The sequence below is a fragment of the Gymnogyps californianus genome, chromosome 13 (genome assembly GCF_018139145.2).
Source record: "Gymnogyps californianus isolate 813 chromosome 13, ASM1813914v2, whole genome shotgun sequence".
Lineage (NCBI taxonomy): Eukaryota > Metazoa > Chordata > Aves > Accipitriformes > Cathartidae > Gymnogyps > Gymnogyps californianus.
This window is the reverse complement of record NC_059483.1, coordinates 19,809,801-19,832,731: the sequence shown is the minus strand read 5'-3', so window position 1 is coordinate 19,832,731 and position 22,931 is coordinate 19,809,801. Positions and strand designations below refer to the sequence as shown.

The window sequence follows — 22,931 nt, the reverse complement described above, 5'->3', positions numbered from 1 at the left end:
AGCATGTGGACAAAAGCAAGTTAAAGCAGTTTCCCTCTCGTGCTCTGGTTACTCTGTCTCTGCTCTTCCTGGGAGGTGGCAAAGCCTCTTCTGCCTAGTTCCTCTGGAGCTAACACGCAGCTTTGTAGCCCCGTGCTAGAGCAGGGCACAGGCAGTTTCCCTTCCACTTCCATGGCAAAGCTCCAGCTAACTGAACCGGGAGACTTTCTCCCCTTTCACCCTGTTTCACTTGAGAAACCTTTAGGAACCAGAGCTTTAACCCCTTTCTTTGCCTCTGAGTAATCTGCGTGTGCTGGGCACATTCGTCATTTACCCCCTTGTCTCAACAGGGAACTCTTTCGATCGGTGGCAAAGAAGTGACCCTTGAGTACACTCCGTGCCCAGAGTTTTGGCGCTGCAAACGTGTAAGTATGCGATCAGAGAGCTGTGTTGTGCTTCCCCTGCTGGCTCTCATGGCAGTGGCAGCAGAGAGGAGTGTTAGATACTTGCTCAGTGGCTGAAGATCCTTAAGAGTAATACCTGTCCTGAAGCTTTTGCCTCTTCTAAACTTCTGTGGTTTTCCCTACCTTGTTTTTGGTACCACCTATGAGTGCACGTTGCTTTGGTACAGGTAGCCAGTGTTTTACGTGCAGAGCAGTTTCGTCCCTGTGCAGTGGTTCCCTTTTAACATGGGGAAAATAGTGTGTGGATCCTTTCTCCTTGCAAAATGAGACAGTGATTCTGCCAACCGGAATGGAACAGGCTTTCACTCTGGTTCACGTGTGTAACCGCAAGTATCTTCACTGCCCAGGTAACCAGAGCTTTCACCAGCGTAACAGTGCAAACCACCCCTCTGTCTCACGCAGGAGCCTGTGATCTAGATTTGGGTGTAGTAAGTGCAGCAGGGAAGGAAGCATGGAAATGAGTGCAAGTCCAGGCAGCAGTTAGTACAGACTGGAACTGGCCCGTTTCTGGGGAGGCACAGTTGCCCAGGGGTCAGTTTTGTTCCCATGCCCTTCCCACAGTTCTCCCAGAACAGGCGCTTTGGGCTGCAGTAGGCTGGGGAGGAGTGCTAGAGCAAAGGGCAGAGTTGTTGCCTGCATTCCCACTGACTGCAGACCAAGAGGTTGCAGCAGGGCGGGAAGGGATTGGTTCTGGTTAGACTCCCACCTTGACCACTGGATCACACTGGGCTACAAAGACCCTCATCCAGGCTAATTGGATGCACGCCACTTGCCAGCAGAGCCGTTGCTTGGCGTCTCATCTATGCTTGCAATGCTCCAGAGATCAAGTAGAGACAGCAGTTTCAGGCAGTGATTTCACAACAGCTCTCAGTGCAGTGAGAAGTAGCTGGAGCGTATGTCCCTACTGTTGCTGCGCACAAGCGTGGCCTGAAAGAGCTTTCTCATGCCCCAGAGCATTTGCAGGGCTTTAGTTAGAGGAAAAAAAATTGTGTGGAAGAGAAGCAATGCATTTACAGAGAGCTTGAAGAGGAAGTTAGGAATGCTGTGTTCAGAGAGAGCTGTGAAGACGGGGCACTTGGCTCTTTCCGCGGCGGCTCTGGGTGGGATAACCATCCGAGCCTGTACAGCTCTACCTCTTGGTTAGCAGACACCTCTTCACTGACTCTCCCTGTGCAGCAAATTACATCAGTATCTACAGTTTAGCTCAGATAAGGACTTTGTCACTGCTTTAGGAGTCAGTTGAGATTAGAGAATACAAAGGTAACTTTGGATCCTTTGAAACAACAGGGTGGCTAGCAGTGTGGTGCCTAGCATGGAGCTTTTTGGTCCAGCATCACTTGAGAGGACTAGTGAAGTACCTCCATGGTGTGAACAAATCTGTGCTCAGAAGCTGTATGAAAATCTTGTTCCCAAGGCAATCCCAGTTGTGAGCCATGTGAGCATTTTCCTTCCATTCCAGCCAAGGCTCCTGCTGCCATTGCCCATCCTGTCTCTCAAGCTCTCACTGTAACTTTTCCATGGCTGTTACTTTCTGAAAGCACTGCAGAGTCTGGCCTTCTGGAGTAGGTTGTACCCACTGCCTTCAAAACATGACTTCCTCATGCTGTCCATCTTCCATTGCAGTGTAAGGTGTGTACTGTGGGCTACAGATCTTCCTGCTCCTATTGCAAGCTCCCAAGAGATGGTGAGTATATCTGGTCCCCTGTGCTTGGTCAGTTAAAGTTTCGTCTGCCCTGACAAGTAAGTTTCTCTTCTGGCTTCCCTGTGGCATCCCTCTTGGTGGACCAGCTGAGCGCTGTGTAGGAGGATTATTAGTTTTGCTTCATTTAGACCCTTTTCCCTGTCCACACTAAAGATGTTACATGCGGATGTGTTGCTACCAGGTTCTCTGTTCTTGTGGGGCTTGGTGGAGAGGTGTCTTACTGCACAAAGCCTTTCCTTCCTGTTGCTCTGGCATTGTTCTTCATCCACGGAGTTACAGGTTGTGTGTCCTCCAGGACTGTGAGCTAGTACTGCTGGCCGTAGGTGAGATGGCTTCCCCTCAACCCACCTTCCTTGGGAGATGCAGCTGCATGTTTTTAGTGTTATTCTTTTGAGGCTCTCAGATTAGAGGTGAATCCAGGATTTGAATGGCTGAACTCACCTTGCTGACTGTAAGAAGTGCATGGAAAGGAATTCTGCTCCTCCAGGAGCTTCTCCTCACCCCACCGGCACCTCTGCTTTTTGGGGTGGGAGGGCATGAGAGCCAAAACACGCTGCCTTGAGGAACTGATTTCTTTGAGTAGGTATTCCAGGCACTCTGTAAGCTTTGACTCTGTATCTTTGAGCACACTTCTGACGTTTTGCATTTCTTACTCGCATACCCCAGGCAGAAGGGCATTAAAATAATGCTGATGCAGAACTCTATCTACTGAAGGCACTGTCCCCGTGGTTGTGCTTTCCTTGCACTGTGGCTCCTCCATCAGCGTTATGAAGGCAAAATTTGCATAGCTGGCCCAACACAACTGTGGGTTGTAATAAAACTGCCAAGGAGCAGATTAAACAGAGCCTTTACGATGCTGTGAAGACAGATTGTGGTGCATGCTTCTTACTGACCTGCTTTTGTTGATTGTGAAAAAGTGTAATAAGGTAACCTCTTTATGACTGTCCTTTAATTGCTGGGTGAAACAAAACAACTCTCTAGGCATATACAGTCGTTACTGCAGCTTTGCATGAGTTCTTGCGTGCTTTGTGACTGATGGTCTTGAAATGGACTTTAATATGCCTCTCTTACAGGGAGCAGAGCAGGCCCCGAGTCCAGAGGTGGTTCTGAGGGAGAGGACACATCAGCTGAGCAAGAATTCAGTAAGCGAATTGCTCTCCCCATCTCCGGGGTTGTGCTCATGTCTGTGTGATTTGCATGGGCAGTTTTCGCAGCTGCACGAGCAGACTGGTTTCATATGCAAATTTTACATGAGGTTCTGCTCATGAAGTGTAGCCAAAACTCTGCACGCTGCAAACTGCAGACAAATTAGTACAGGCCTGTCCAACATGAGCTGTGCTGACAGCCAAGCAAGTCAGTGTGCAGCTTTCCCAACATTTACGTGCAAAATCGTCGTGTGTTCTGCCGTGCTGCCCACTGCCCAAACAGAACGAGAGCGGGGAGGTGCTCTGGGGGACATAAAACAGTGAAGCTTCGCTGTGCCAAGTCTTGCACTCTCATTTCTTTCTCTTTGTGAGAAGAGGCTTCAGCAGCAGGTGCAGGGCTGGTGATGTCTGACTTTGCAGCCCCACAGCTTTGGCTTCCCTTTCCAACAGCTTTAGAAGCTCAGGTGGGGATCTCTTTTGAAGTGAAGCCAGATGCTTCAGAGGCCTTCAAGCACAGAAACTTGATGGGATTTATCTTCTCTGTATTGCATAGCTAGGCTGGGGGGCAGGGTGTTTCTACCTAATATCTGCCTCATCTGTGGTAAGTAGGCACCTGATAAAAATCAGTGACTGTATTATAATGCATTTCACTTTGTGATCATAGGGGTCTGCACCCACTTTTCCTCTAGCATAGAGACAGGGTGACAGTTACTAGTTGATATTGCTCAGCTATGGGTGTTCAAGAATACATCAGGCATAGTAAGGATATCACTGCCATGTAGGCTGTCCTGGACATGGGAGGAACATATCCAAACCCATCCCTGATTCACGTTTGCCCAGGCAAGAGCCAATCCTAAAAGGAGGCCAAAAAGCCTCTTGTCTGTGACAGGAGAGGTCAGGTAAAGGAGCCCAACATGAAACCAGGCAATGGAAGGATGAGCAGTATCTAGCTTGTCCTTTACACAGCTTGTGTCTGCACTGTTAAGACACGGGATATGCAAAGGGCAGAACAGGTTAGCCATTTATACAGGGTGCTGCTGCAGCGGCCAGAAAATAGGAGAAGAAAAATACATGCTGAAACACTGTATGTGGAACCAGTCCATTTCTCCTCTCTAATAGCAGAGACAAAGCTTGAAAAACCTGAGCAAGAGTTATCAGGGCAACCAGGATCTCCAAAGCAGCCTCTCCAGCCCTCGGTTCCTGCTCCACAGCAGGAGTGTCAGCCTCAGGAACAGGAGCCAAGGAAGAGAGATGAAGGGAGAGAGCGGCGGCCCTCACAGGAGAAGAGAAGGGACATGGACCGGCACCAGGAGCTGCCTTCTCAGAGAGAAGCAGAGGAAACCACACCACAGGATGGTGGAGGAAGCAGAAGTGAGTGGCCCAGGGCCGATTTTGGATTCCTCTTGCTTGCACTCCATGAGGCCATCTGCAGAAAGGGCAGCATTTCACTAAAACTTCTGGAGGCTGTTTCTATGTTGTGCAGATCCATGGCGTCAAGTAATGGTGGGCTGTCCAGCTCCAAAGGTGCTGGCAAATTGCCTTTAGGAAAATTAATTCAGGGCAAGCTGGCTTCAGGATGGTGCAGTTCACTTAGCACAGCAGCAAAAGTCTCTTTGGCCAGCAGTTACCCTGGGCTGAGCTCCTCTGAGGAGGGGCCTACTTTCTGCTCTGTTTTCTGGGAAGGAAAGGTTAGCAATTGGAGGTGGTACTCTGAACATCTTGCAAAGTGGAGAGAAAAAAAGCAATGGCTTCCAGACTCAACTGCAAGAAGCCATGCTGTTGCTTTGCGTGGGTTTAGTTTTACCTGTGCTGTCACGGTAAACTTCGATCTGAATTATCTTTTTTTACTACTTTTTCTTTCCTGGCCACCTCCCTCATTGTGCTTCACAGCAATTATGCTGAAGCGTATTACTCGATTCACCCCACCAGAAGTGATTGTGGGGCTCCTGGCCCCATATGTGCGTCTCTCCACATCCAGCGTGCGCATCATGAAGAACAAGGCTGGACGGATGGGGCAGACCTATGGCTTCATTGAACTGGATTCACATGCTGTAAGTAGTTTCCTGCTTTCACATGCTCCCCCTGTTGGCATCTATAGTCTGTAGAAGTAGAGAAACCACAGAAATATAAGAAATAGCTCTACTTGTGAGGCAGCTGTCCTGGAGTGAGTCCTCCCTTCTGCTTGTCTGGCTAGGGACAGGGAATATCTGATACAGCTATTGCTCTCTGGCTTTAGGAGCCAAAGATTGTCTTTTGTCACAAGCTGTGATGCTAAGTGAGTTTCTTGCCTCAATACGTTTCTTTGTAGATCTTCCTAAACTCAAACACCTCTTGCACAGATAGTTTGTTTGCAAGGAACTTGAATTCAATGGTTTCTGTCTGCAGAAGGCAAGAACCTTAATTAACAGACAGTCCCACGTTGGAGGGTTCGCATTTTCTGGTTCTGAGTGACTCCCAGACTCCATAGCTGTGCTTTGGCATTGGTCCAGAGGGTGTTCACCAAAACTCTTTGGGGCAACAGCAGCCACGGTGCTGCATTGTTTAGCAGCCCTAGGAGAATATAGTCCCTAGCTGGCTGCTGAAAACAGTCATAGGACAAGCAGAGAACCTAACAATGCATTTATCCTTTTTGTCACATCCTAAATACCTTTCACTAATATTTAGACAAAAGCGTTGTGTTTCCTGTCCTACTGTGGTCATCGTGTAAGCACAAAGCCTTCCTTTCAGGCAGACTGGATTTGGAAAACGGGCTTATGTTTCCTTCTCATGGATGTGAAATTCTCCTTTCCTTTTACAGGAGGCGCTGAGGTTGCTAAAGATACTGCAGAATCTGGATCCCCCTATCTGCATTGATGGACGTACAGTGGAAGTGAATCTTGCTACAGGGAGGAGAAGGTATAGACAGATGAGGCAGGAGGGTTGTCCTTTGTGTGACGTGCTGCAAGGCTAGAGCTGTGTTGTCAGATCAGGTGCTTAAAGGTTGGCACATGAATTAGCACAGATGTTCCTACAACCTAAATATGTGTTGGAGAGGTGAAGGCATTGGAGCTAGAAGAAGCTTCAGTGATTGAGCAGTATGGGATTAATCATCATATTGCATGGCCTCTTGTTGTTGTCCAGCCATCAAATCTCATTGTGAGGGAATTAATGGGTTCAGCTTTTTAAAATGCAGTTGGAGAGATTCATCTTTGCAGACACAGCAGTGAGTGTGGTCATAACTCTTGTGGAGACAGTGATCTGCAGTCTCTCTGTCTCCCGGGATGGACACAATCCAACATGCGGCCAGCGAAGATGGTCTTTCTGCCTTTATTGGTCCTGCTGATCATTTTGAGTATACTGAGGTTAATGTGAAGCCAGATTGACACTAACCTGCCACCTTTGTCTCAACAGGAATGACTATGGGGAGCACGGTGACAACTCCTACTATGGCCCGGTAGGTCTGCACAGCTTCCCAGCAGGTTGCTGGAAAGGGAGGGAGCACTGGGGCTTATAGGCCTGACTTTGTTAGGCTTTTTCCCTTTGGGCTGCTGAAAGTTCAGCATGTTTGAAGATGGGATGATAATGCTCAAGTGTCCTCTTCCCTGCTACTCTGGCCCTAACACTGTGTTTATAACGTGCATAGAAGTGCAAGTCAGAGTGCAGATGCTGCTTGAGGGAGTTCTGGGCCGGATTACTCTATACCACGCTTTTACAGAGTGACTTAACTGATGACTGATCTCAGTTCCCAGAGTAAATGTCTCCTCTCTAGTGCTTGTTACTAGACTACAGGGCTCTTCCCATACTGGATGGGCTGGAGGCTTCGATATGGATTGCCATGAGCACCTCATTTAAAGATTCATGGAAGCTACAGAGGTCTTGTGCTTTGCAACACTGTCCATTGCTCTGTAGATGAAAAACTATGTCTGCTTGTGCTCTATTTAGGGTAGCTAAATGAGCTGTTTTCCTCAACTTTGGGCCTGTGAGAGGGAGGAGAAGCAATATGATGTTTGTCAAAGAGTCTCTGATCTGTTTGTGTTGTTCACTTACTCCAGGGCAGAAGGGGCATGAGAGACAGGAGGGGCGGCGAATCACAGAGGCGCACCAGAGCACAGTGTAAGTTAAGCTCTGCCTCACTCCTACTGTGGAGACTTTTCTTCCTTAGAAGGGCACTGACATGTAGAAATCAGCCCAAAAATATTTTTAAAGGCTAAGAGTAGGTTTGTTTGCTACGCCCACTTCTGAGTTCCTTTGCCAACTTTGTTTAGTCACATTTTCCTATCTGATGATGTGTTTCTCTGTACTCTTACTGTGCAAAACTACGTGCAGATAAAGGAAGCTTGCTGCGTGCTTTTCCTTATTGTGGTAAACTGATGGGATAAAATCAGCCTGGCAATTACTAGATGAGACGGAAGAAAATACACTTTATGCAGCAGTGCCAGTAGCTGGAAGAACGCTCCTGATTGTTCTGCTAACTTCTATGTAGTATTGCTGAGCTCTGTCTAATAACACTTTGGAAATGAGAAGCATTCCTCACATTATGGGCCTACCCTTAAGGCCTTTGGCTTTTCCTGTAGAAACAATTTGCTCCCATTTATTGTCGGGAGCTTTTGTGCACCCACGGGGCGGAAGGGATGTGGGGAGTGTCATCACTTTAAACAGGAGACTGTTTGAAAGAGCACAGATCTTCCTTGTTCGCAGGGGTGGGTGGACAGAGAGCCTGGTACTCATTACCCGATTCTTAGGGAAATTACTGAATTTCATATCTTTGTCCGGTCAAGTGTTGTGGTCTGGTGATCTCAGCACAGCCCCTCTAAGTGTGTTTTGATGTGGAAGTTTTGCCAGAGTCCTAAAACAGAAGAATTGTGAAAATCTGTCTCCCTTCTTACTCCTTGAAGAAAAGAAGATGTAGGTCGAGTGATGTGAGGATACTCATACCTCTCCTGCCAGGAGAGAAGAATTCTTCTTTCCCACTCTTGGTCCTTCCACCAGTGTAATATTTGCTCATGCTTTTGTCTTTGTAAAAGGCAAGTTCTGTCTGTAGAAGGTTGTGGTGTTAACTCTTCTCTCTCTGTTCAGCTCCATCAGATGTGTCCACATACATTTATGATCCTGAAACTGGGAATTACTATGATCCCATAGCTGGGACATATTATGACCCCAGGACTCAGGTGAGTGCACGGGAAGCAAGCTTTACACACAGTACGTTTTTACAAACTGCCCTTCTCTGGAGAGATTTTGCAGCTAGATCCTGAAGACAGGGTAGCATCGGACAGTATAGAGGCAGCTTTGTTTTTCTCACTCTGTTCCTCTGACCTGTATAAAAGGGATACACGTTCCAAAATATGAACTTAATGAGAGGCGAGGAACCCATTAGCTGTGTGTTGAACCAGTTACTGTAGCTGCCTCTTTGGCCTCTGAAGCCCTGCCTTTGGAGGGTTTTTGGTCTCCTCATCGAGTAGACTTATGGGCAGAGCATCCTTGCTAGATTTTACTGAAGACATGTGATATGTGACTCTCTGTATTAAAAGATGGACAGCAGAGCTCTCTTTTCATCTGTGGTCTCTTTGCTCCCCAACCCCAGCCAGCAACAGTTACAAGGATGCCAAAATAGCCATCAGCAGAGGTTCTCTGGGACTATCATCTTGTTTTCATGATACTGGAGATATCTGTGTTCTGGGCGAGCAGGATAGTGCTCTGATGACCTGGCTGTGGTAGACTGTCTTCTGCCTCAGCAAAGTTCTGAAGCCTTTGCCCTCAGCTGTCTGAAGCTCTGCAGTCCCTTCTTACTGTGCTGGTCTCCCCAGCCCAATACGGACAATGTGCCCAATAAGAAGATTGCAGGGGTTTGGCTAAGTCTGTTCCAAATCCCTCTTTCAGAGAGAAGTCACGATAGACCGAGAAGCCTGCTCATCACCTACAGAGAGCAGAAGGCGGCGGCATGGGAGCCAGGAACGGACAAATGAAAGGAAGGAGCCACACAGCAGGGACAATAGGGACAAAAAGGAGAAAGGGAAAAGTACTTCTGCTAAGGTAAATCCCTCCAGGCATCAGAATGATCAGAGATCTGAGCCAGGAGGCTGAGGTAAGAGGGGTTAGAAAACAGAGAGTAATTTATAGAGGATTCAAAAAAGGAGGGACAGTGAGAGAAAATGATGAAATACATGGGGTCACCAGCAGGCCAGGAACGTGGTTGTTGTCCGGCCAGGTGGGAATAAGTTCCTGAAATTTTTCTCTTGTGACATTAAATCAGGGCTTCTCATCCCTTCCTTATGGCAAAGGATTCAGAAACATCCAGGTAACTGAGACACACATTTCACTCACACTGCTGAAAGCACCCAGCTATTGTGACAGAGCCAACAGAAAAATAGCGGTTTAAACGTACCACATCAGATAATAACAGAGACTCAGCTCTCCCTAACTGCAGTTCCTGCCCCCTCCATACATCACAGACAGGCAGGGAGATGAGGCAGGCGGTGCAGATGGGCTGCAAAGGTGAACCGAGATCGAGTGCAGATACATCCTGTACGGTCCCTCCCAGAGCCCCACTCCTGGGGCAGTGCCCTTCAGTGCTGCTTCCAGTGAGCAAACGCTGTCTCCCCAGTGTGGGGAGCTGCTGATTGGGAGTAGCTGCCCAAAGTGATGTTTGAGCATGGGTGTTTGTCCTGGTTTCAGCTGGGGTAGCGTTAATTTTCTTCTTAGTAGCTGGTGCAGTGCTGTGTTTTGGATGTAGTGTGAGAATACTGTTGATAACACGCTGATGTTTTAGTTGTTGCTAAGTAGCGCTTATCTTAAGTTAAGGACTTTTCAGTTTCCCATGCTCTGCCAGCAAGCAGGTGTGCAAGAAGCTGGGAGGGAGCACGGCCAGGGCAGCTGACCCAAACCAGCCAAAGGGGTATTCCATACCATAGAACGTCATGCCCAGTATATAAACTGGGGGGAGTTGGCCAGGAGGGGCGGATCGCTGCTCGGGCATTGGTCAGTGGGTGGTGAGCATTGTGCATCACTGGTTCTGCCGCCCCCCCCCCCTTTTTTTTTGTTATATTCCTTTTCATTACTATTATTATTATTATTATTATATTTCATTATTATTATTGTTAGTATTATATTTTACTTTAGTTATTAAACTGTTCTTATCTCAACCCACGAGTTTTACCTTCTTTCCCAATTCTCGTCCCCATCCCACTGGAGTAAGGTAGCGACTGTGTGGTGCTTAGCTGCTGGCTGGGATTAAACCACGACAGTGTTTGAGCACAGCCCAGTGCTGTGATACTGACTGGGCCTGAGGAATGCCAGGAGAGTTGGTAGAAGTGATTTAGCCATGAATGCAGAAACTTTGTTTTCCTCCTTGCCTGTTGGTCTGGATATGCTCTGTGGCATGACGAGTCCTGGGTAGTTGGGACCCGAGGTGTGTAATTGTCCCTGAGGCGGGTACCAAGCCAGCCAAGGAGTCTCATCTGGTATGGAGGATGCCTGGTTTCAAGGGCACTTGGAAGTGTCCTAGGGACCTAGGAGAAACATGGTCTTGTCTGAATGGAGGGTGAAAGCATCTTCAGTAGAAATCCTCCCATCATTTTTCCCGGCTGCCTGGTTTCTGTGGATGCTCAGAAGTGGCTTCCTGGCTGCTCTGTGCGCTCTCTGACCCCTGTGCTGCTGATGGCCTAACGCCCAATCTTGGGTTTTTCAGAATGAGCCTGGAGAGGAGAGGTTCTTTGCAGAAGACGTCTTCAAAAAGCCATTGCCTCCCTCCGTGAAAAAGGACGAGAGTGCAGGCCTGGTAAGATATTGCATAGCACTTGTCTTCCCCAGGCAAGTAGGAGTAGCTAATGAACCACTAAACTAGAGCATGTCCAGGGCTTCAGAGCAGTTCTCTGTAAAGTGTGTAGATGTGAAGCTTCACCCCAGCCTACTCTTTGTGCTGCTGAGCGTACAAGTGAGCATCGCAGGCTCATCCTGTTGCAGTGCTGGGTGACTGCAGTCTCTGGTGGTCTCTGTCCAGTATAAGGAAGATCCTGAAAACACCACCACGCCGGCTGAGCCTGGCCGTATGTTGTGCCACAGACACAGCAGAGAAAACTGGGGTTGTCATCCTTTCCCCTCCCCACCTATAGTGCTTGTGCTTTGTCTCATTTCTCACAGGCAAGCAGGACTCTAACTCTTCCTGGAGTGGTGGGTTTCTCTGCTCCCATGCTGGCTGGCTGTGGGGCTCATCTTTGCACCTGGTCTTCGTGTCCTTTGTGCACGCACGGAGGTGTCCAAATGTGACCTGGCACTGCCCCAGCTCCCTCACTGCTCTGAGGCACGGCTGGGGCCGCTGTCAGCATCACAGTCCAGCAGAGAGCGAGAGCGGGGCAGGCTGGGACAGCACGGTGAGCTGCTGCAGCTGTCCCTGAAGCCAAGGGCATAGCTCCAGGAGAGCTGTGGATTCCCCAGAGTGGGAATGTCTCCCACCAAAAACACCACCTCATTTCTGCCAACTGCCTGGTTTCCCTGGAGGCCTGTTTAAATGGGTGCTTAGCTATTGCATGCACTGAGTCCATGCTATGGCGGTCTTAACACCTGATCTTGACTGTTTCAGAATGAGACTGGAGAGGAGAAGTTCTCTGCAGAAGATGTCTTTAAAAAACCCTTACCTCCCTCTGTGAAAAAGGACGAGAGCGCAGCCCCGGTAAGTGGCTCCGCAGGATTGGTTTTTGCCTTGTGTGAGCCTGGGTACAGGACTAGAGAGGCTCACCAAAGCCAGGCCATGACCCTGAGTGACAGAGGTGCCAGCTTCTCATGCCAGAGGAGGGACCATTGGAAATGGAATGGTGAAGGCAGTTTGCTTTATAATTCTGAGCTTGTTTGTAGGCTTCTAGCATGGGGAAATTTAATACCTGCATTTAAGCAGGGTCTCCTCACTCAAGCAGTCCTCAGACAGAAAACTCTTCCAGCCGCCTCCGGACTAAGGAAGGCCAAACCTCACTCATCTCCATTGCTAGAGGAAGTGACTGACAGCAACTCCCTGCCAAATAGCCGCTGCTTCGGTCAGCTGCTTGTGCTTAGGTGTGTGGCAGATTGGGAAAGCCTGGCACCAAAGCACAGCCTGTCTAGAGAACAGAAGGGCATCTACCCTGTGGTGTTAAATGCTGGCCAGCCAGCTTCTTTCTGTTCCCTGCCCGTGCTGCTGGGATGCTGCGCTCTGGCTCTTGGGCTGGAATGGAGACAGAAGTCATGGGGAGATTGGTTGGGGAAGCAGAGCCCCGCATGGCAGGGCAGGCTTGATGCTACAAATTGTCATACTTTTCTGCCTCTTCCCTCAGCCCAAGGTGGTGAACCCTCTGATAGGACTTCTGGGAGAGTATGGAGGAGACAGCGACAATGAAGAGGAGGAGGAAGAGGAGGAGCAGTCGCAGGCGCAGTGGCTGCCGCCTCCCCACCCACCAGCACAACGCGAGGAGCAGCCGAGGAAGGCCAAGGCCAGCGACGACAAGCTGACCGACTGGAACAAGTTGGCCTGCTTGCTGTGCAGGAGGCAGTTTCCCAACAAGGAAGTGCTTATCAAGCACCAGCAGCTTTCCAACCTGCACAAGGTATGGGGGAGCTGGTGGCTGGGGGGCTGTGCGTGTGCTGCAAGCTGCCTTTGGCTCAACAGCTTTGTGATCTGCAGGGAAAAATGCGACGGTTGGGTGGGAAGAGCTGTGCTGAATTTGACACAGCGGCAGGCAAAGTTCCCATCAAAGCGCTGTTCGAAGCATTGTGTGAGCTGCTTGTTCCTGCCACGGGAGTGCTATAACATCAACGTGTGACTTTTTAAGCCGTAGCGAGATAGCTCAGGCTTGGGGAGAGTGGGGTGCTGGCACACACGAGTGTGATAGCAGTAAGAACTTAGCACATGCCTCCCCGTGTTCTGTGCTGCCTTTGAGCTCTTGCTTCTAGGAGGCCCAAACTGCACGCAGGTTAAAATAGGGCTGGTTGTTTTCCTTACTGTGGAGAGGAAGGGCTCCTGGCCTCTGTGGGGGAGCAGGTAGTCTGGGCTGCAAGAGAAGCTATTGCATCTGGTGTAGTGCAGGTGCAAGAGCACGCTGCTTTCCCTGTACTCCTTACGGGTGGAGCAAATGACCCTGACAGCTTGTATCCTCTGCTGACACTGGCTTCTGCTTTCCTCCTTCCAGCAAAACCTGGAGATACATATGAAGATCAAACGATCTGAGCAGGAACTGGCATATTTGGAGAAGAGAGAGCGTGAGGTGGGTCTGCGGTGGTGGGCAGACTTCTGTTAGTGGTCCTGCATTAGGGGGATGTTGGTCCCAGGCAGACCCTCCACTTACACACCTGTACCTGCAGCCTGGGCCTCAAATGCCTCCCAGAGAGTCTTAGACTGAACTGTGGGCACCCTCTGCATTTGGACCCGTAGATAGTGCTGTGACTTCTAAGAGCAGGTCTCCTCGTCCCAGAAGGGTCTGAGTGTGGTTCTGTTGTCCTGCAAGCTAGCGCTGGGCTTTGGGCTAAGCGGGACCCAGATTTCCATCTAAAATTGATGCAATGTATGGGCTGCTGCTGCCTGGCCCGGAATGGGAGAGCTGTAACTGCCCGTTGTTTGGAAGGTAGCAGAGCTGCTCCCGGTGCCGTAGCTGGAAGGCTGCAACCACAGGTCTGGGTCAGCCCAACAGATGCCATCAGGACAGAATAAGTGGATTGTGGGTCCTAGAAACATCCAGGGTTTGTGGGTCCCCAGGACAGATTTCCAGCCAGCTGAGGATGAGATGAGACCTGGCTGCAGAGCAGGCTCCTGTGGAGTGTTGAATACTTCGTAGCTCCCATACTTACTTTGTTCTTTCTGTTATGAAGGGGAGATATAAAGACAAAGGAAATGACCGGAGAGAGAAATTCCAGCAGATGGATTCACCAGAGAGGAAACGACTCAGATATGACCGGGTCGCAGAGAGGTAATGGCTGCTCTCGGTTAGGTCTCTTTGGGGCTGCTGATGCCAGGATGGCATGTGTGCTGCTGGCACGCCAAGGCCAGGAATCGGCCACTGGGGTAGATCGGCAAGAGTAACAGCCAGATGGGCTGTCATTCTTGTGGGCAGAGTTCCCCAAAGCGTGAGCCTGTTGTGCTGCAGGACTTCTCAGAGAGCACGGGAGAGGCCGGCGGTGTAGTGCCGGGCTGGAAAAAAGGATTTAGGGGAAAGCAGAGACAAGCTGGATGGGTGAGATGGGGGGTTTGAGTGTGCCTGGCCAGGCGCGGGGAGCAGAATGCAGCCTGTTCCCATCCGCCTCATCCTTAAGGCACTTGCTGTCCTCCTGTCCTGGCATCTAGCCATTGAAAGAAAGAGCAAAGCTGTGTTTCATCTGTTCCACTGACTCAGAGGAACGCTGGGAGCTGTTTCCATCTCATTCAGAGTAGGTGGAGGAAGAAAGTGCGTGCTGTGCGGAGCTCTCGAAAGGCCTGCCTGCTGCAAGCTCGCGTGTTCCAGTGGGCTGAGGAACTGCTAGGCATGTGTTGAAGACAAAACTGGTTACGTGCCTGTTCCCTTCTGGTACAGCACCTCAGAAGGAGACCTTTCCTCCATGTCTTGCAGTTTAAAAATCCGCATCTTCTCTTTCCCCTGTTTTCCTGGAATAGCTGTGGATAAACTAAAGCAGTTTGTGTGCAGTGTCAGCAGCAGCCAGAAAGAAGAACTTGCCTGAAGGAAGCTATTTTTGTGCTGAGCGGTTTTCAAACTATGGGTTTTGGTTAATGGTCTTGGATGAGTAATGACCAGGTGGGAGAAAGGGTGTCCAAATCAACACTGCATCTATTGAGCTCAATGACCACAGCACTGGGAGAAAAGAAAGATCGACGGAGCAGCAGGGATTAGACTGCACTTTCTAGCTATTGTTAAAATTCGGATTAAGATATGCAAGCACAGAATGCTCCTGGCTTGCTTGTACCGTAAATATTTTGGAGCCTGAGCTCATTTCCTGTCCCTGGTGTATTTTCCCCTGAGGTGGGACAAGGAGTTATGCGGTCAAAGGTGTCTGAGCCCTGCACACAGAATCCACCGTGTTGGTTTCCTTGGGCGGTGTGCTTCTTGCAAACAACTTCAGTATCCCTCAGGAGAAGTTGGAATGTCAATGAAGGTGCTATTAGCAGAGCTAAAAACCCCTGGCATGTGTTCGAAGCATTGCAAGACCGGACAATTGATTCTCCTCTTTTGCAGTGACTATGACCCAAGGGTTGATAGTAACAACAAAGGGAATCGAATGTTGCAGTCCACGGGGTGGAAGAAAGGCTTTGGCCACAACCAGCAGGGCACAACATCACCGATGGAGGTGAGTCTTCCCTTCCTTTCAAAACACATCACTGTCCTGCAGCCGGTAGTGTCTCCCAAGACAGCTGGAGCGAGTTCCCAGCCGGAGCAAGAGTCAGACTGCAAGACCTGGCACCCGCTTGATGGAATAATATGTGTGCACTAATTAACTTTGCAGGCTGGGAGGGGCTGCAAGTATGTTGGCAGTGGAAAAAGGCTGGAATTTATATGGATCTGGAGGTGTTGAAAATAGAGTAACAGTGAGCAGGGAGGGCGCGAGCATCTGATTAATACCTGCCAAAGCCACGCTGGGGTTTGAGCAGGTCACCAGCTCAGTGCTTTGCAGCCGCGTGAGCTGGGGGAAAAGGTGATCCTCCTCCGGGGAGGCGTGGGCATAGCCAAAGCCACGGGGCACGTGATGCTGTTTGTCTGCTCTGCTTGCGAGGCTCTCGCTGCCGTTCTGGACTCTGGACTTCAGAAGGGAATACCAGGGTACGTCGTCTGATGAGGAGCAGAGTCCCCATCAGCAAAGGGCTTCAGGGATAGGCAGGGTTGGGTAGATCCTGCCTTCTGGGGCAGGCTCGTCTCTCAGTGGACCTTAATTTGCTGCAGAGGGTTTATCTGACAAGCGGCCTGGGGCAGGGAGTGCTCTCCCTCGCCCAGGGGCACGTGAGCAGCACCATGCCCTTGCGGCTGCCGTCGCTTGTGGCAGCAGGTTTGTCGCCTGGCTGCCTCGCTGCCGTGGCGTCAGTGCTTCGCCGAGGGGCAGGCAACTTGCAGCGCAGCTTGCGTTGTGACATTCAGCTTGCAGTCGAGTATATCATTAAAGGCAAATATTTGAGGCTTCGTGACGTGTGTTTGCTTGAGCCCACACACACGAGGCAAGATTCCCTCTTCAGTGCAGACAGCAGGAACCGGCCCCAGCTGTTGCTCAGTCCTCGCGGAGAGTTTCCTGTGGCCATAAAACGGGCTTTGTCGAAGAGCCAGCTCCAGCGATGCGCTCTGGGAGGTCTGACCTCCGATCAGGGCTCCGCAGACCAGATGGGGGAGCTGATTGCAAAGCACAGCCTTCGTACGATTCCTATAAAGGCCTCGCAAAAGAGCCCTAGCGATGTGCTTTCTTTTCACTTCCAAGTCATGCCGGGCAAAGCCATGTGCCCGCTGCAGCCCCACAGGACTTTGATCTCTTGGCCTAATTGATGACGTCTCTGGTATTCAGATCAGACTTAAAAGCAAGAGAAACTTTCAGCCTTGGGCCTGCTTTCCTGGGCTAACTCTAGGCAGGTATTACTGAATAATTGAGACGCTGGCTGCAAAAGCCAGTCGTTAAAAACTGGTTGAAATTAAAAGTGAGCTACCAGAGCCCATGGGAACTCTATTAGAGGAGAGAACAGCTGAGCTTGTGCAAATGCACGCTAACTGCAAACAGCTCCCCAGGAGCCCAGCTCTCTTGCTGGCACTTCCTTTTGCTCTGTTTCGATCCTCGCTCGCACACGGCTGCCTCTCGTCTGCCGGCGCTGCCTGTTTTGGCTGCCCACTCCCACCCCGCCGTATGCTCGTGTTGGTCTCCGCAGCCGATCCCTGTGGTTTGATTCTCGCCGGGCATTTGCTGGCCGTGTTTTTGTTGCCCGCAAAGGGCCGATAGTTTCTCCCAAAGAGTTTTTGGAGGAACACAGTGCACTTGCCATTCCTCCTCTCCCGGATCCACCCAGGAGCAGTCAGCTGTCCTGAAGCAGCCTGGGGGAAGCTTTTCCTTTACGGGCAGCCAGTGAAGAGGAGAAATCACTAACACAAGCTGTGTCTGTTTTCAGGCAGAAAATCGGAAGAAGGGCCCTGGCCTGGGGGCCCAAGGGAAGCCCAGCAAGAGGCAGTCCAACGAGACCTACCGCGACGCCGTCAGGAGAGTCATGTTCGCCCGCTATAAGGAACTTGAGTGAATGGTGGAGAAAACCCCAAGCCTGTCTCTCTCCATCTCCGTCTCTTTCTCTCGGTGTCGTGTTCTTTTGGGGGTTTGGTCTTTTTTTTTTTTTTTTTTTTTTTTTGAATTGTTACAGGTTTTGCTGCTAGAATTTTTTTAATAAAACTGAAAATTTGTCAGTGCTTGTCTCTTGCCTAAAATGGTATGTTTTAAAAGCATGTGATGCTTTGGAAGATTCCCATCGTGTTTCGCTTTCTGCTGATGAGGTCTGTGGGAGTTGCAGCCATGTCAGTGGGGCTGGGACAGGTTTGGTCGCTTGGTGGCCCTGCCAGCAGTGCCGCTGTCCTGCAGTGCGTGCCCTGCCAGCGCAGGGACGGATGCTCCTGGTGCCGTGTACTCGTGGGTCAGGATGTGAGCTGGGAGCAGGGGATGGCTCCAAGGCTTGGGAGGAATTCAGGAGCAGGAGCGGCCTGTGTGGGATTCATCCTGGCTGTTAGCAAGGACAACTGGGTTCAATTAATAGCAAGAGCTTAATGGCTAAAGGTGGTCTAACTAACGCTGGGTGTCATCTGGGCTTCCCAACCAGGGCAGAGCCCTCCCCTTCCTCCCCACAGAGCACGGGGAGGGCTGGATCTGTGGTGGCAGTGGTGTTGGGGACCCCTGTGGGGACATAGCCATGCTGGTCCAGGGTGGCAGGGGCTGTGTAGCGGTCTGCAAGGGACTCTTTGTCAGAGGAAAAGCCGTTCTGAGCAAGTGCTGCTCGCGCAGCCCAGGGAGGTGCAGAGGCAGCTCCTGGGCAGGGACGTGTAACGGGGGCGGTTTGGCCAAAGCACAGGGAAAGCGTGTGTGTGTGTGTGTGTGTGAGCACGGCAGGGACCACGGGTGACAAGGCTGAGCATGGCCTGTACGGATAAGGACGATGCTGATGGCGGTAGCGAGTGGGAGCAGATGCTGTGCCCGATGCGCAGGAGGGTGATGCCGGAGCTGCGCTGGCTGGCACCCACCGCTGCTTTCCTGCTCGCCCGGCAGAGAGCGGGCCCCGACATCGCTGTCAAATATCCCTAAGGAGGTGTCGTGGTTTAACCCCAGCCGGCAACTAAGCACCATGCAGCCGCTCGCTCACTCCCCCCACCCAGTGGGATGGGGGAGAGAATCGAAAAAAAGTAAAATTTGTGGGTTGAGATACAGACGGTTTAATAGGACAGAAAAGAAGAAAATAATAATGATAATAATAATAAAGAGTTAGAATATACAAAACAAGTGATGCACAAGGCAATTGCTCACCACTCGGCAACCGATGCCCAGTTAGTTCCTGAGCAGTGATCTGCCCCTCCCGGCCAACTCCCCCCAGTTTATATACTGGGCATGATGTCACATGGTATGGAATATTCCTTTGGCCAGTTTGGGTCAGCTGTCCTGGCGGTGTCCCCTCCCAGCTTCTTGTGCCCCTCCAGCCTTCTTGCTGGCTGGGCGTGAGAAGCTGAAAAATCCTTGGCTTAGTATAAACACTACTTAGCAACAGCTAAAAACATCAGTGTGTTATCCACATTATTGTCATACTAAGTCCAAAACATAACACTATACCGGCTACTAGGAAGAAAATTAACTCTATCCCAGCCGAAACCAGGACAGGAAGGAAAACAGGGGACATGTGGAAGCTGAAGACAGTGGGATTCGGAGGTGAAGGCCACCTGCAACGGCTGACAACTTCTAAAGGCAGCAAAAGACCTGTCCAAGCTCCATTTCCTTGTCTCCGACACAGGCAACCCCAGAGAGGTGTGGGGGACTTGCTCGCTGGCACCCCGGTCCTTGGTGCTGCACCCGGTGATGGCGGAGGTGGGGACGAGCATTGCGGTGCTGGTGAGTACATGGGTGTGAGGGGAGGGAACATGTGCGCCCGGGGCAAGTCCTATCGTTTAGAAAGGGTCTGTGACAGCCCCCTCCTGCCGGAGAGCCCCTCTGTGTCGGGTCTAGGGGCTCCTGCGCAAACCTGGGGAGAGGAGCGGCTCAGGAAACTTGCTTTAGAGAACCATGTGGAAGTTCAGATGGAGGAAGGGTCACTCTAATGCTTGTGCGTTAAAACAAAGGCACTCGGACACCACATGGCACAACCAGCAGCCAGGAGCAGCTTGTCTGGGTCTATGGATTGGGAGGGTCTGGGTACTGACGATAATGGTGCTTTTAATGGGCATATGGGTGAGGACCCTGAACCACAGGACCCCAATAACTCTGTTAGAGTGGAAATAGTGAGGAATTATCGCAAACTAGAGCCTGGGCGAGTAATGCAAAATCTCACAGCGTAGCAACCCTTCACACTCCTCCTAGTGATCTCCAAACGAGGGTGAAGAATTTGGAAAAACGTGCAGAAGGAGGCCCTGACTGTTACGGAGGTCTGCAGCCTGGGTGGCAAGCTGGGGCTTCGGTCTTCGGGCATGCGGGGGAATGGACGGGGAAGGCGATGGGCTGCTGGGCATAAGCTCCCTAAAAGGGAGCAGTTGTGGTGGCGCGAGGTCTGGAGGAGCAAGCCAGTGCTCTCGAGTCTGGAAATCATTCACGCACAAAGGGGAAAGAAGCGTGACTGCGATGGGACATCATTTTCAGCGGCACTGGAGGGAAGTGGGGAATTTGGGAGCAGGTCGGTAGCTGCTGCACAGGCTGTCCTGCACCCGGGCATACCGGGCACCTGCGTGTGCCAAAAATGAGCACCCACAGAGTGTCATTCCCAAACAAAATAGGAAGGAGCCTTTACAACCACCAACTGAAGGAACCCTTTATCTGATTTTTATTAATTTGCTAAGTGGGTACATCCATCTTAGTGAAAACCTGTTAACGACTGATGATACATAATTAATTAGAAGTTAATAAAACAGATAAATGTAAGAGCAGCTTCCTTTGGACAGATGGACCTCACTAAATAACGTGTGTTCCTTGGCTAGCTTTGCCTTCACTTGCTTGCTCGCTTGTAGTCGGCATGATGTGCATATGCGATAGGAGAGGCAACACAGCGCTTTCCTTCTAGGCCAATTGCCAGGGCTCAAGTCAGGAATAAGAGAGGAGCAGGAACAGACTGCAGTGAAAAGAGGGAAAAAAAATTCATTAAAAAGCCCTAATTGCAAGGCGCCTCTGTCTCCAATCAAGAGAAATCCTTTTTCTCTCACTGGAGATAGATCTACTTCCCATTAGTTGTATTAATCATAGAAATACTTGATTTGTTGGCTTCCATTATTTAAGGATCATAGTAAATGGTTATGGGAAATCACGAATATTGCTTGTGGCTTAAGAGGTTGGAACAATACCATGTTACTAACTAACAGGCGTGTGGGATGTCACGGGGATGTGCTGTGTGTGGCCTGAAAACACCACTCGCCCGGACTGAAGGGAGTATCCCAGTACCAGCTCACGGAAAATCGAGTAATCCCTGCATTTGATATTGGCTTAATTCCTCTGAATTTCTGCCCCCAAGGTAACCCAGAGGGGGCCTCTGTGTATTCTTTTGAAGATGTGCGTGTATATATAAGGTATGTACATGTATACATAGGCATGATGTCTGCCCATGTTGTGCATCAGCTGGGGAATATCCAGGAACGTGGAGGAGCCCTCCACTGGGGTTGGGATGAGGTGACTGGAACGAGGTTATTAACGAACTGGAACAGACAAATAGAGTGACAAGCTAAAAGCATTAAAAAGAAGCACCAAGCCAGAAAACATCATATTCTCTTAGGAAAACAGCAGCATAGGTGGTGATGTAGAAGCCCTGACTATTTATCATTGGTATAGCGGTTTTGATGTCTTTAATATTTTTTAAAGGATGGTAACCTAAAGCCACAGCTGTATTGCAACTCCCTTTATATCTTATAATTATTTTGTTTGTATTTCAAAGATTATTCACAACTGTGCTAGTGCTGTTGCCCCGTTCAACATGTTGCCTTGCATGCCGTCCTGTGGTGATGGGTATGACCGAAGATTACAATTTATTTTTGTTTTTTTGGAAGGTCCTGCTAAGACTATTGGGACAGATCACAAGTCCTGTGTTGGAGCAGTTGATTGGCATGGAGACGTTGTTCACAGGAGGAGTACTGGGGCAATCTGTAACCGGTACTAAGGTTGGTATGAATGAAGTGTGTGTGCAAGGAAGCCCGGGAAGAAAAGGCAGAACGAGGGGTTTAAAAGGATGGCCTGTATGGGTAAGGAAGGACACTGCTCCTGGGACACGGCTGCTGGCAGCACTGGTGCCAGGCTGTGCTCGGCGCGGGGATGTTTTTAGGAACAGGAGCCATGGACTTCATGTTGGCCAGGTTTGGGGGGACCAAAGGGGAGGTGAAGTCCACCATTTAGAGGGTGGGAGGCATAGGCTGGGCGCTTCTACTTGGACCCCTGCTCAAGGGAGGGTCCATCTCTGAGCTCCATCAGCCACACAGGTTGGTATGCAGGAGGCTGCTTCAGACATCTGAGAGCCTCTGGAGCGAGAGCTGCTTTTTCCCCCCTTTCCCAATGTGAAGCAAGTAGATAGTCTTTGATTTCCAATATTTATTCATATTAATATTGATACAGCAGTGATTCAGTACTTTAAGTGGAACATATTGATGTAAAGAGCTGGAGTTGTGCTTTCTAAAAAGAAGAAAACAGCAAGGTGGGATGAGGGAAGCATTTGTAAGGGGGAAGGAGAGAGAGAAACCAGTGAACATGCTTCCCTGTGCAGCAGTAACCTGCTTCTAGGAGAGAAGAGGTGCAGCTGGAAGGAGGAGGGGGCTGGGGGTGCCCCTCTCAGCTCCAGCACAGCCAGGAAAAGACAGAGGCAAGTTGTCCTTCTGCAAGGTGGGAGCAGAACTTTTCTGCTGTGGGTTGAATAAAACAAGTGCTGCTTTATCTCAGTCGCGGCTCTCTCCAGATTTCATTCCAAAGAGCAGAAGTGACACAGCCTGCTCAGCTCCCCCCGGGGACCTCCACAGCAAGGGGCGCATGGGCTGCAGGGAGCGGAGCAAGTCAGCAGCGGCAAACGCTCTGCAGCGAATATACACCGGGGGGCTGCTTCCCTCTGCGGCGTGGCACCGAGGGGTCCACGAAGGCAGGAGCTCGTGTCTGCTCCTTCTGCAGAGCGAGCACACTTAACTCTTTGCAGCTCTGGCTGGAGTGTGCGAAGATGGCCCAAAAAGCCGGCCAAGGGGTGTGCACAGGATGAGGTACCCGTCCTCCTGCAGCGTGGACCTGGGAGAGCAAAATGTGTGTTACCGGGGTAGTGCAAAGACTGAGACCAGAGCTGGCCACATCTCCTTGACCTGGCAGGTCCATTTGGGGACCTTCTCTGAAATGCTTTACACAGTTTGGCACAGAAAAATAGCACATCTCTACAGCCCGGGCACACCCACTTCCTCAACAGTGGCATTAAACCCTCAGTTTTTCTCAGAGGCAAAACCTGATGCTCCACAAAGTGGGTTTCTACCACTCAGCTGCAAGTGAACTAAAAAACCTGAG

At 50.4% G+C, this 22,931-nt stretch overlaps 1 protein-coding gene across 2 annotated transcripts in view; it reads left to right on the top strand.

The window, feature by feature from the left end:
• RBM6 (RNA binding motif protein 6) overlaps nucleotides 1-17,552 on the top strand; it is a 55,258-nt gene extending 37,706 nt beyond the window's left edge. Inside the window, exons 6-23 of one of the 2 annotated variants that reach the window (XM_050904670.1) lie at nucleotides 330-404; nucleotides 2,067-2,127; nucleotides 3,219-3,287; nucleotides 3,678-3,680; nucleotides 4,410-4,661; nucleotides 5,181-5,341; nucleotides 6,088-6,185; nucleotides 6,681-6,723; nucleotides 7,322-7,382; nucleotides 8,346-8,437; nucleotides 9,147-9,299; nucleotides 10,954-11,043; nucleotides 11,845-11,934; nucleotides 12,569-12,838; nucleotides 13,421-13,495; nucleotides 14,097-14,194; nucleotides 15,452-15,563; nucleotides 17,353-17,552. In XM_050904670.1, the coding sequence (XP_050760627.1) occupies nucleotides 330-404; nucleotides 2,067-2,127; nucleotides 3,219-3,287; nucleotides 3,678-3,680; nucleotides 4,410-4,661; nucleotides 5,181-5,341; nucleotides 6,088-6,185; nucleotides 6,681-6,723; nucleotides 7,322-7,382; nucleotides 8,346-8,437; nucleotides 9,147-9,299; nucleotides 10,954-11,043; nucleotides 11,845-11,934; nucleotides 12,569-12,838; nucleotides 13,421-13,495; nucleotides 14,097-14,194; nucleotides 15,452-15,563; nucleotides 17,353-17,478 (1,929 nt within the window). In that variant the 3' untranslated portion in view covers nucleotides 17,479-17,552. The remainder of the gene's footprint in view (nucleotides 1-329; nucleotides 405-2,066; nucleotides 2,128-3,218; nucleotides 3,288-3,677; nucleotides 3,681-4,409; nucleotides 4,662-5,180; nucleotides 5,342-6,087; nucleotides 6,186-6,680; nucleotides 6,724-7,321; nucleotides 7,383-8,345; nucleotides 8,438-9,146; nucleotides 9,300-10,953; nucleotides 11,044-11,844; nucleotides 11,935-12,568; nucleotides 12,839-13,420; nucleotides 13,496-14,096; nucleotides 14,195-15,451; nucleotides 15,564-17,352) is intronic. The other variant, XM_050904669.1, reaches the window with a different exon arrangement.
• The last annotated feature ends 5,379 nt before the right edge of the window (nucleotides 17,553-22,931 follow it).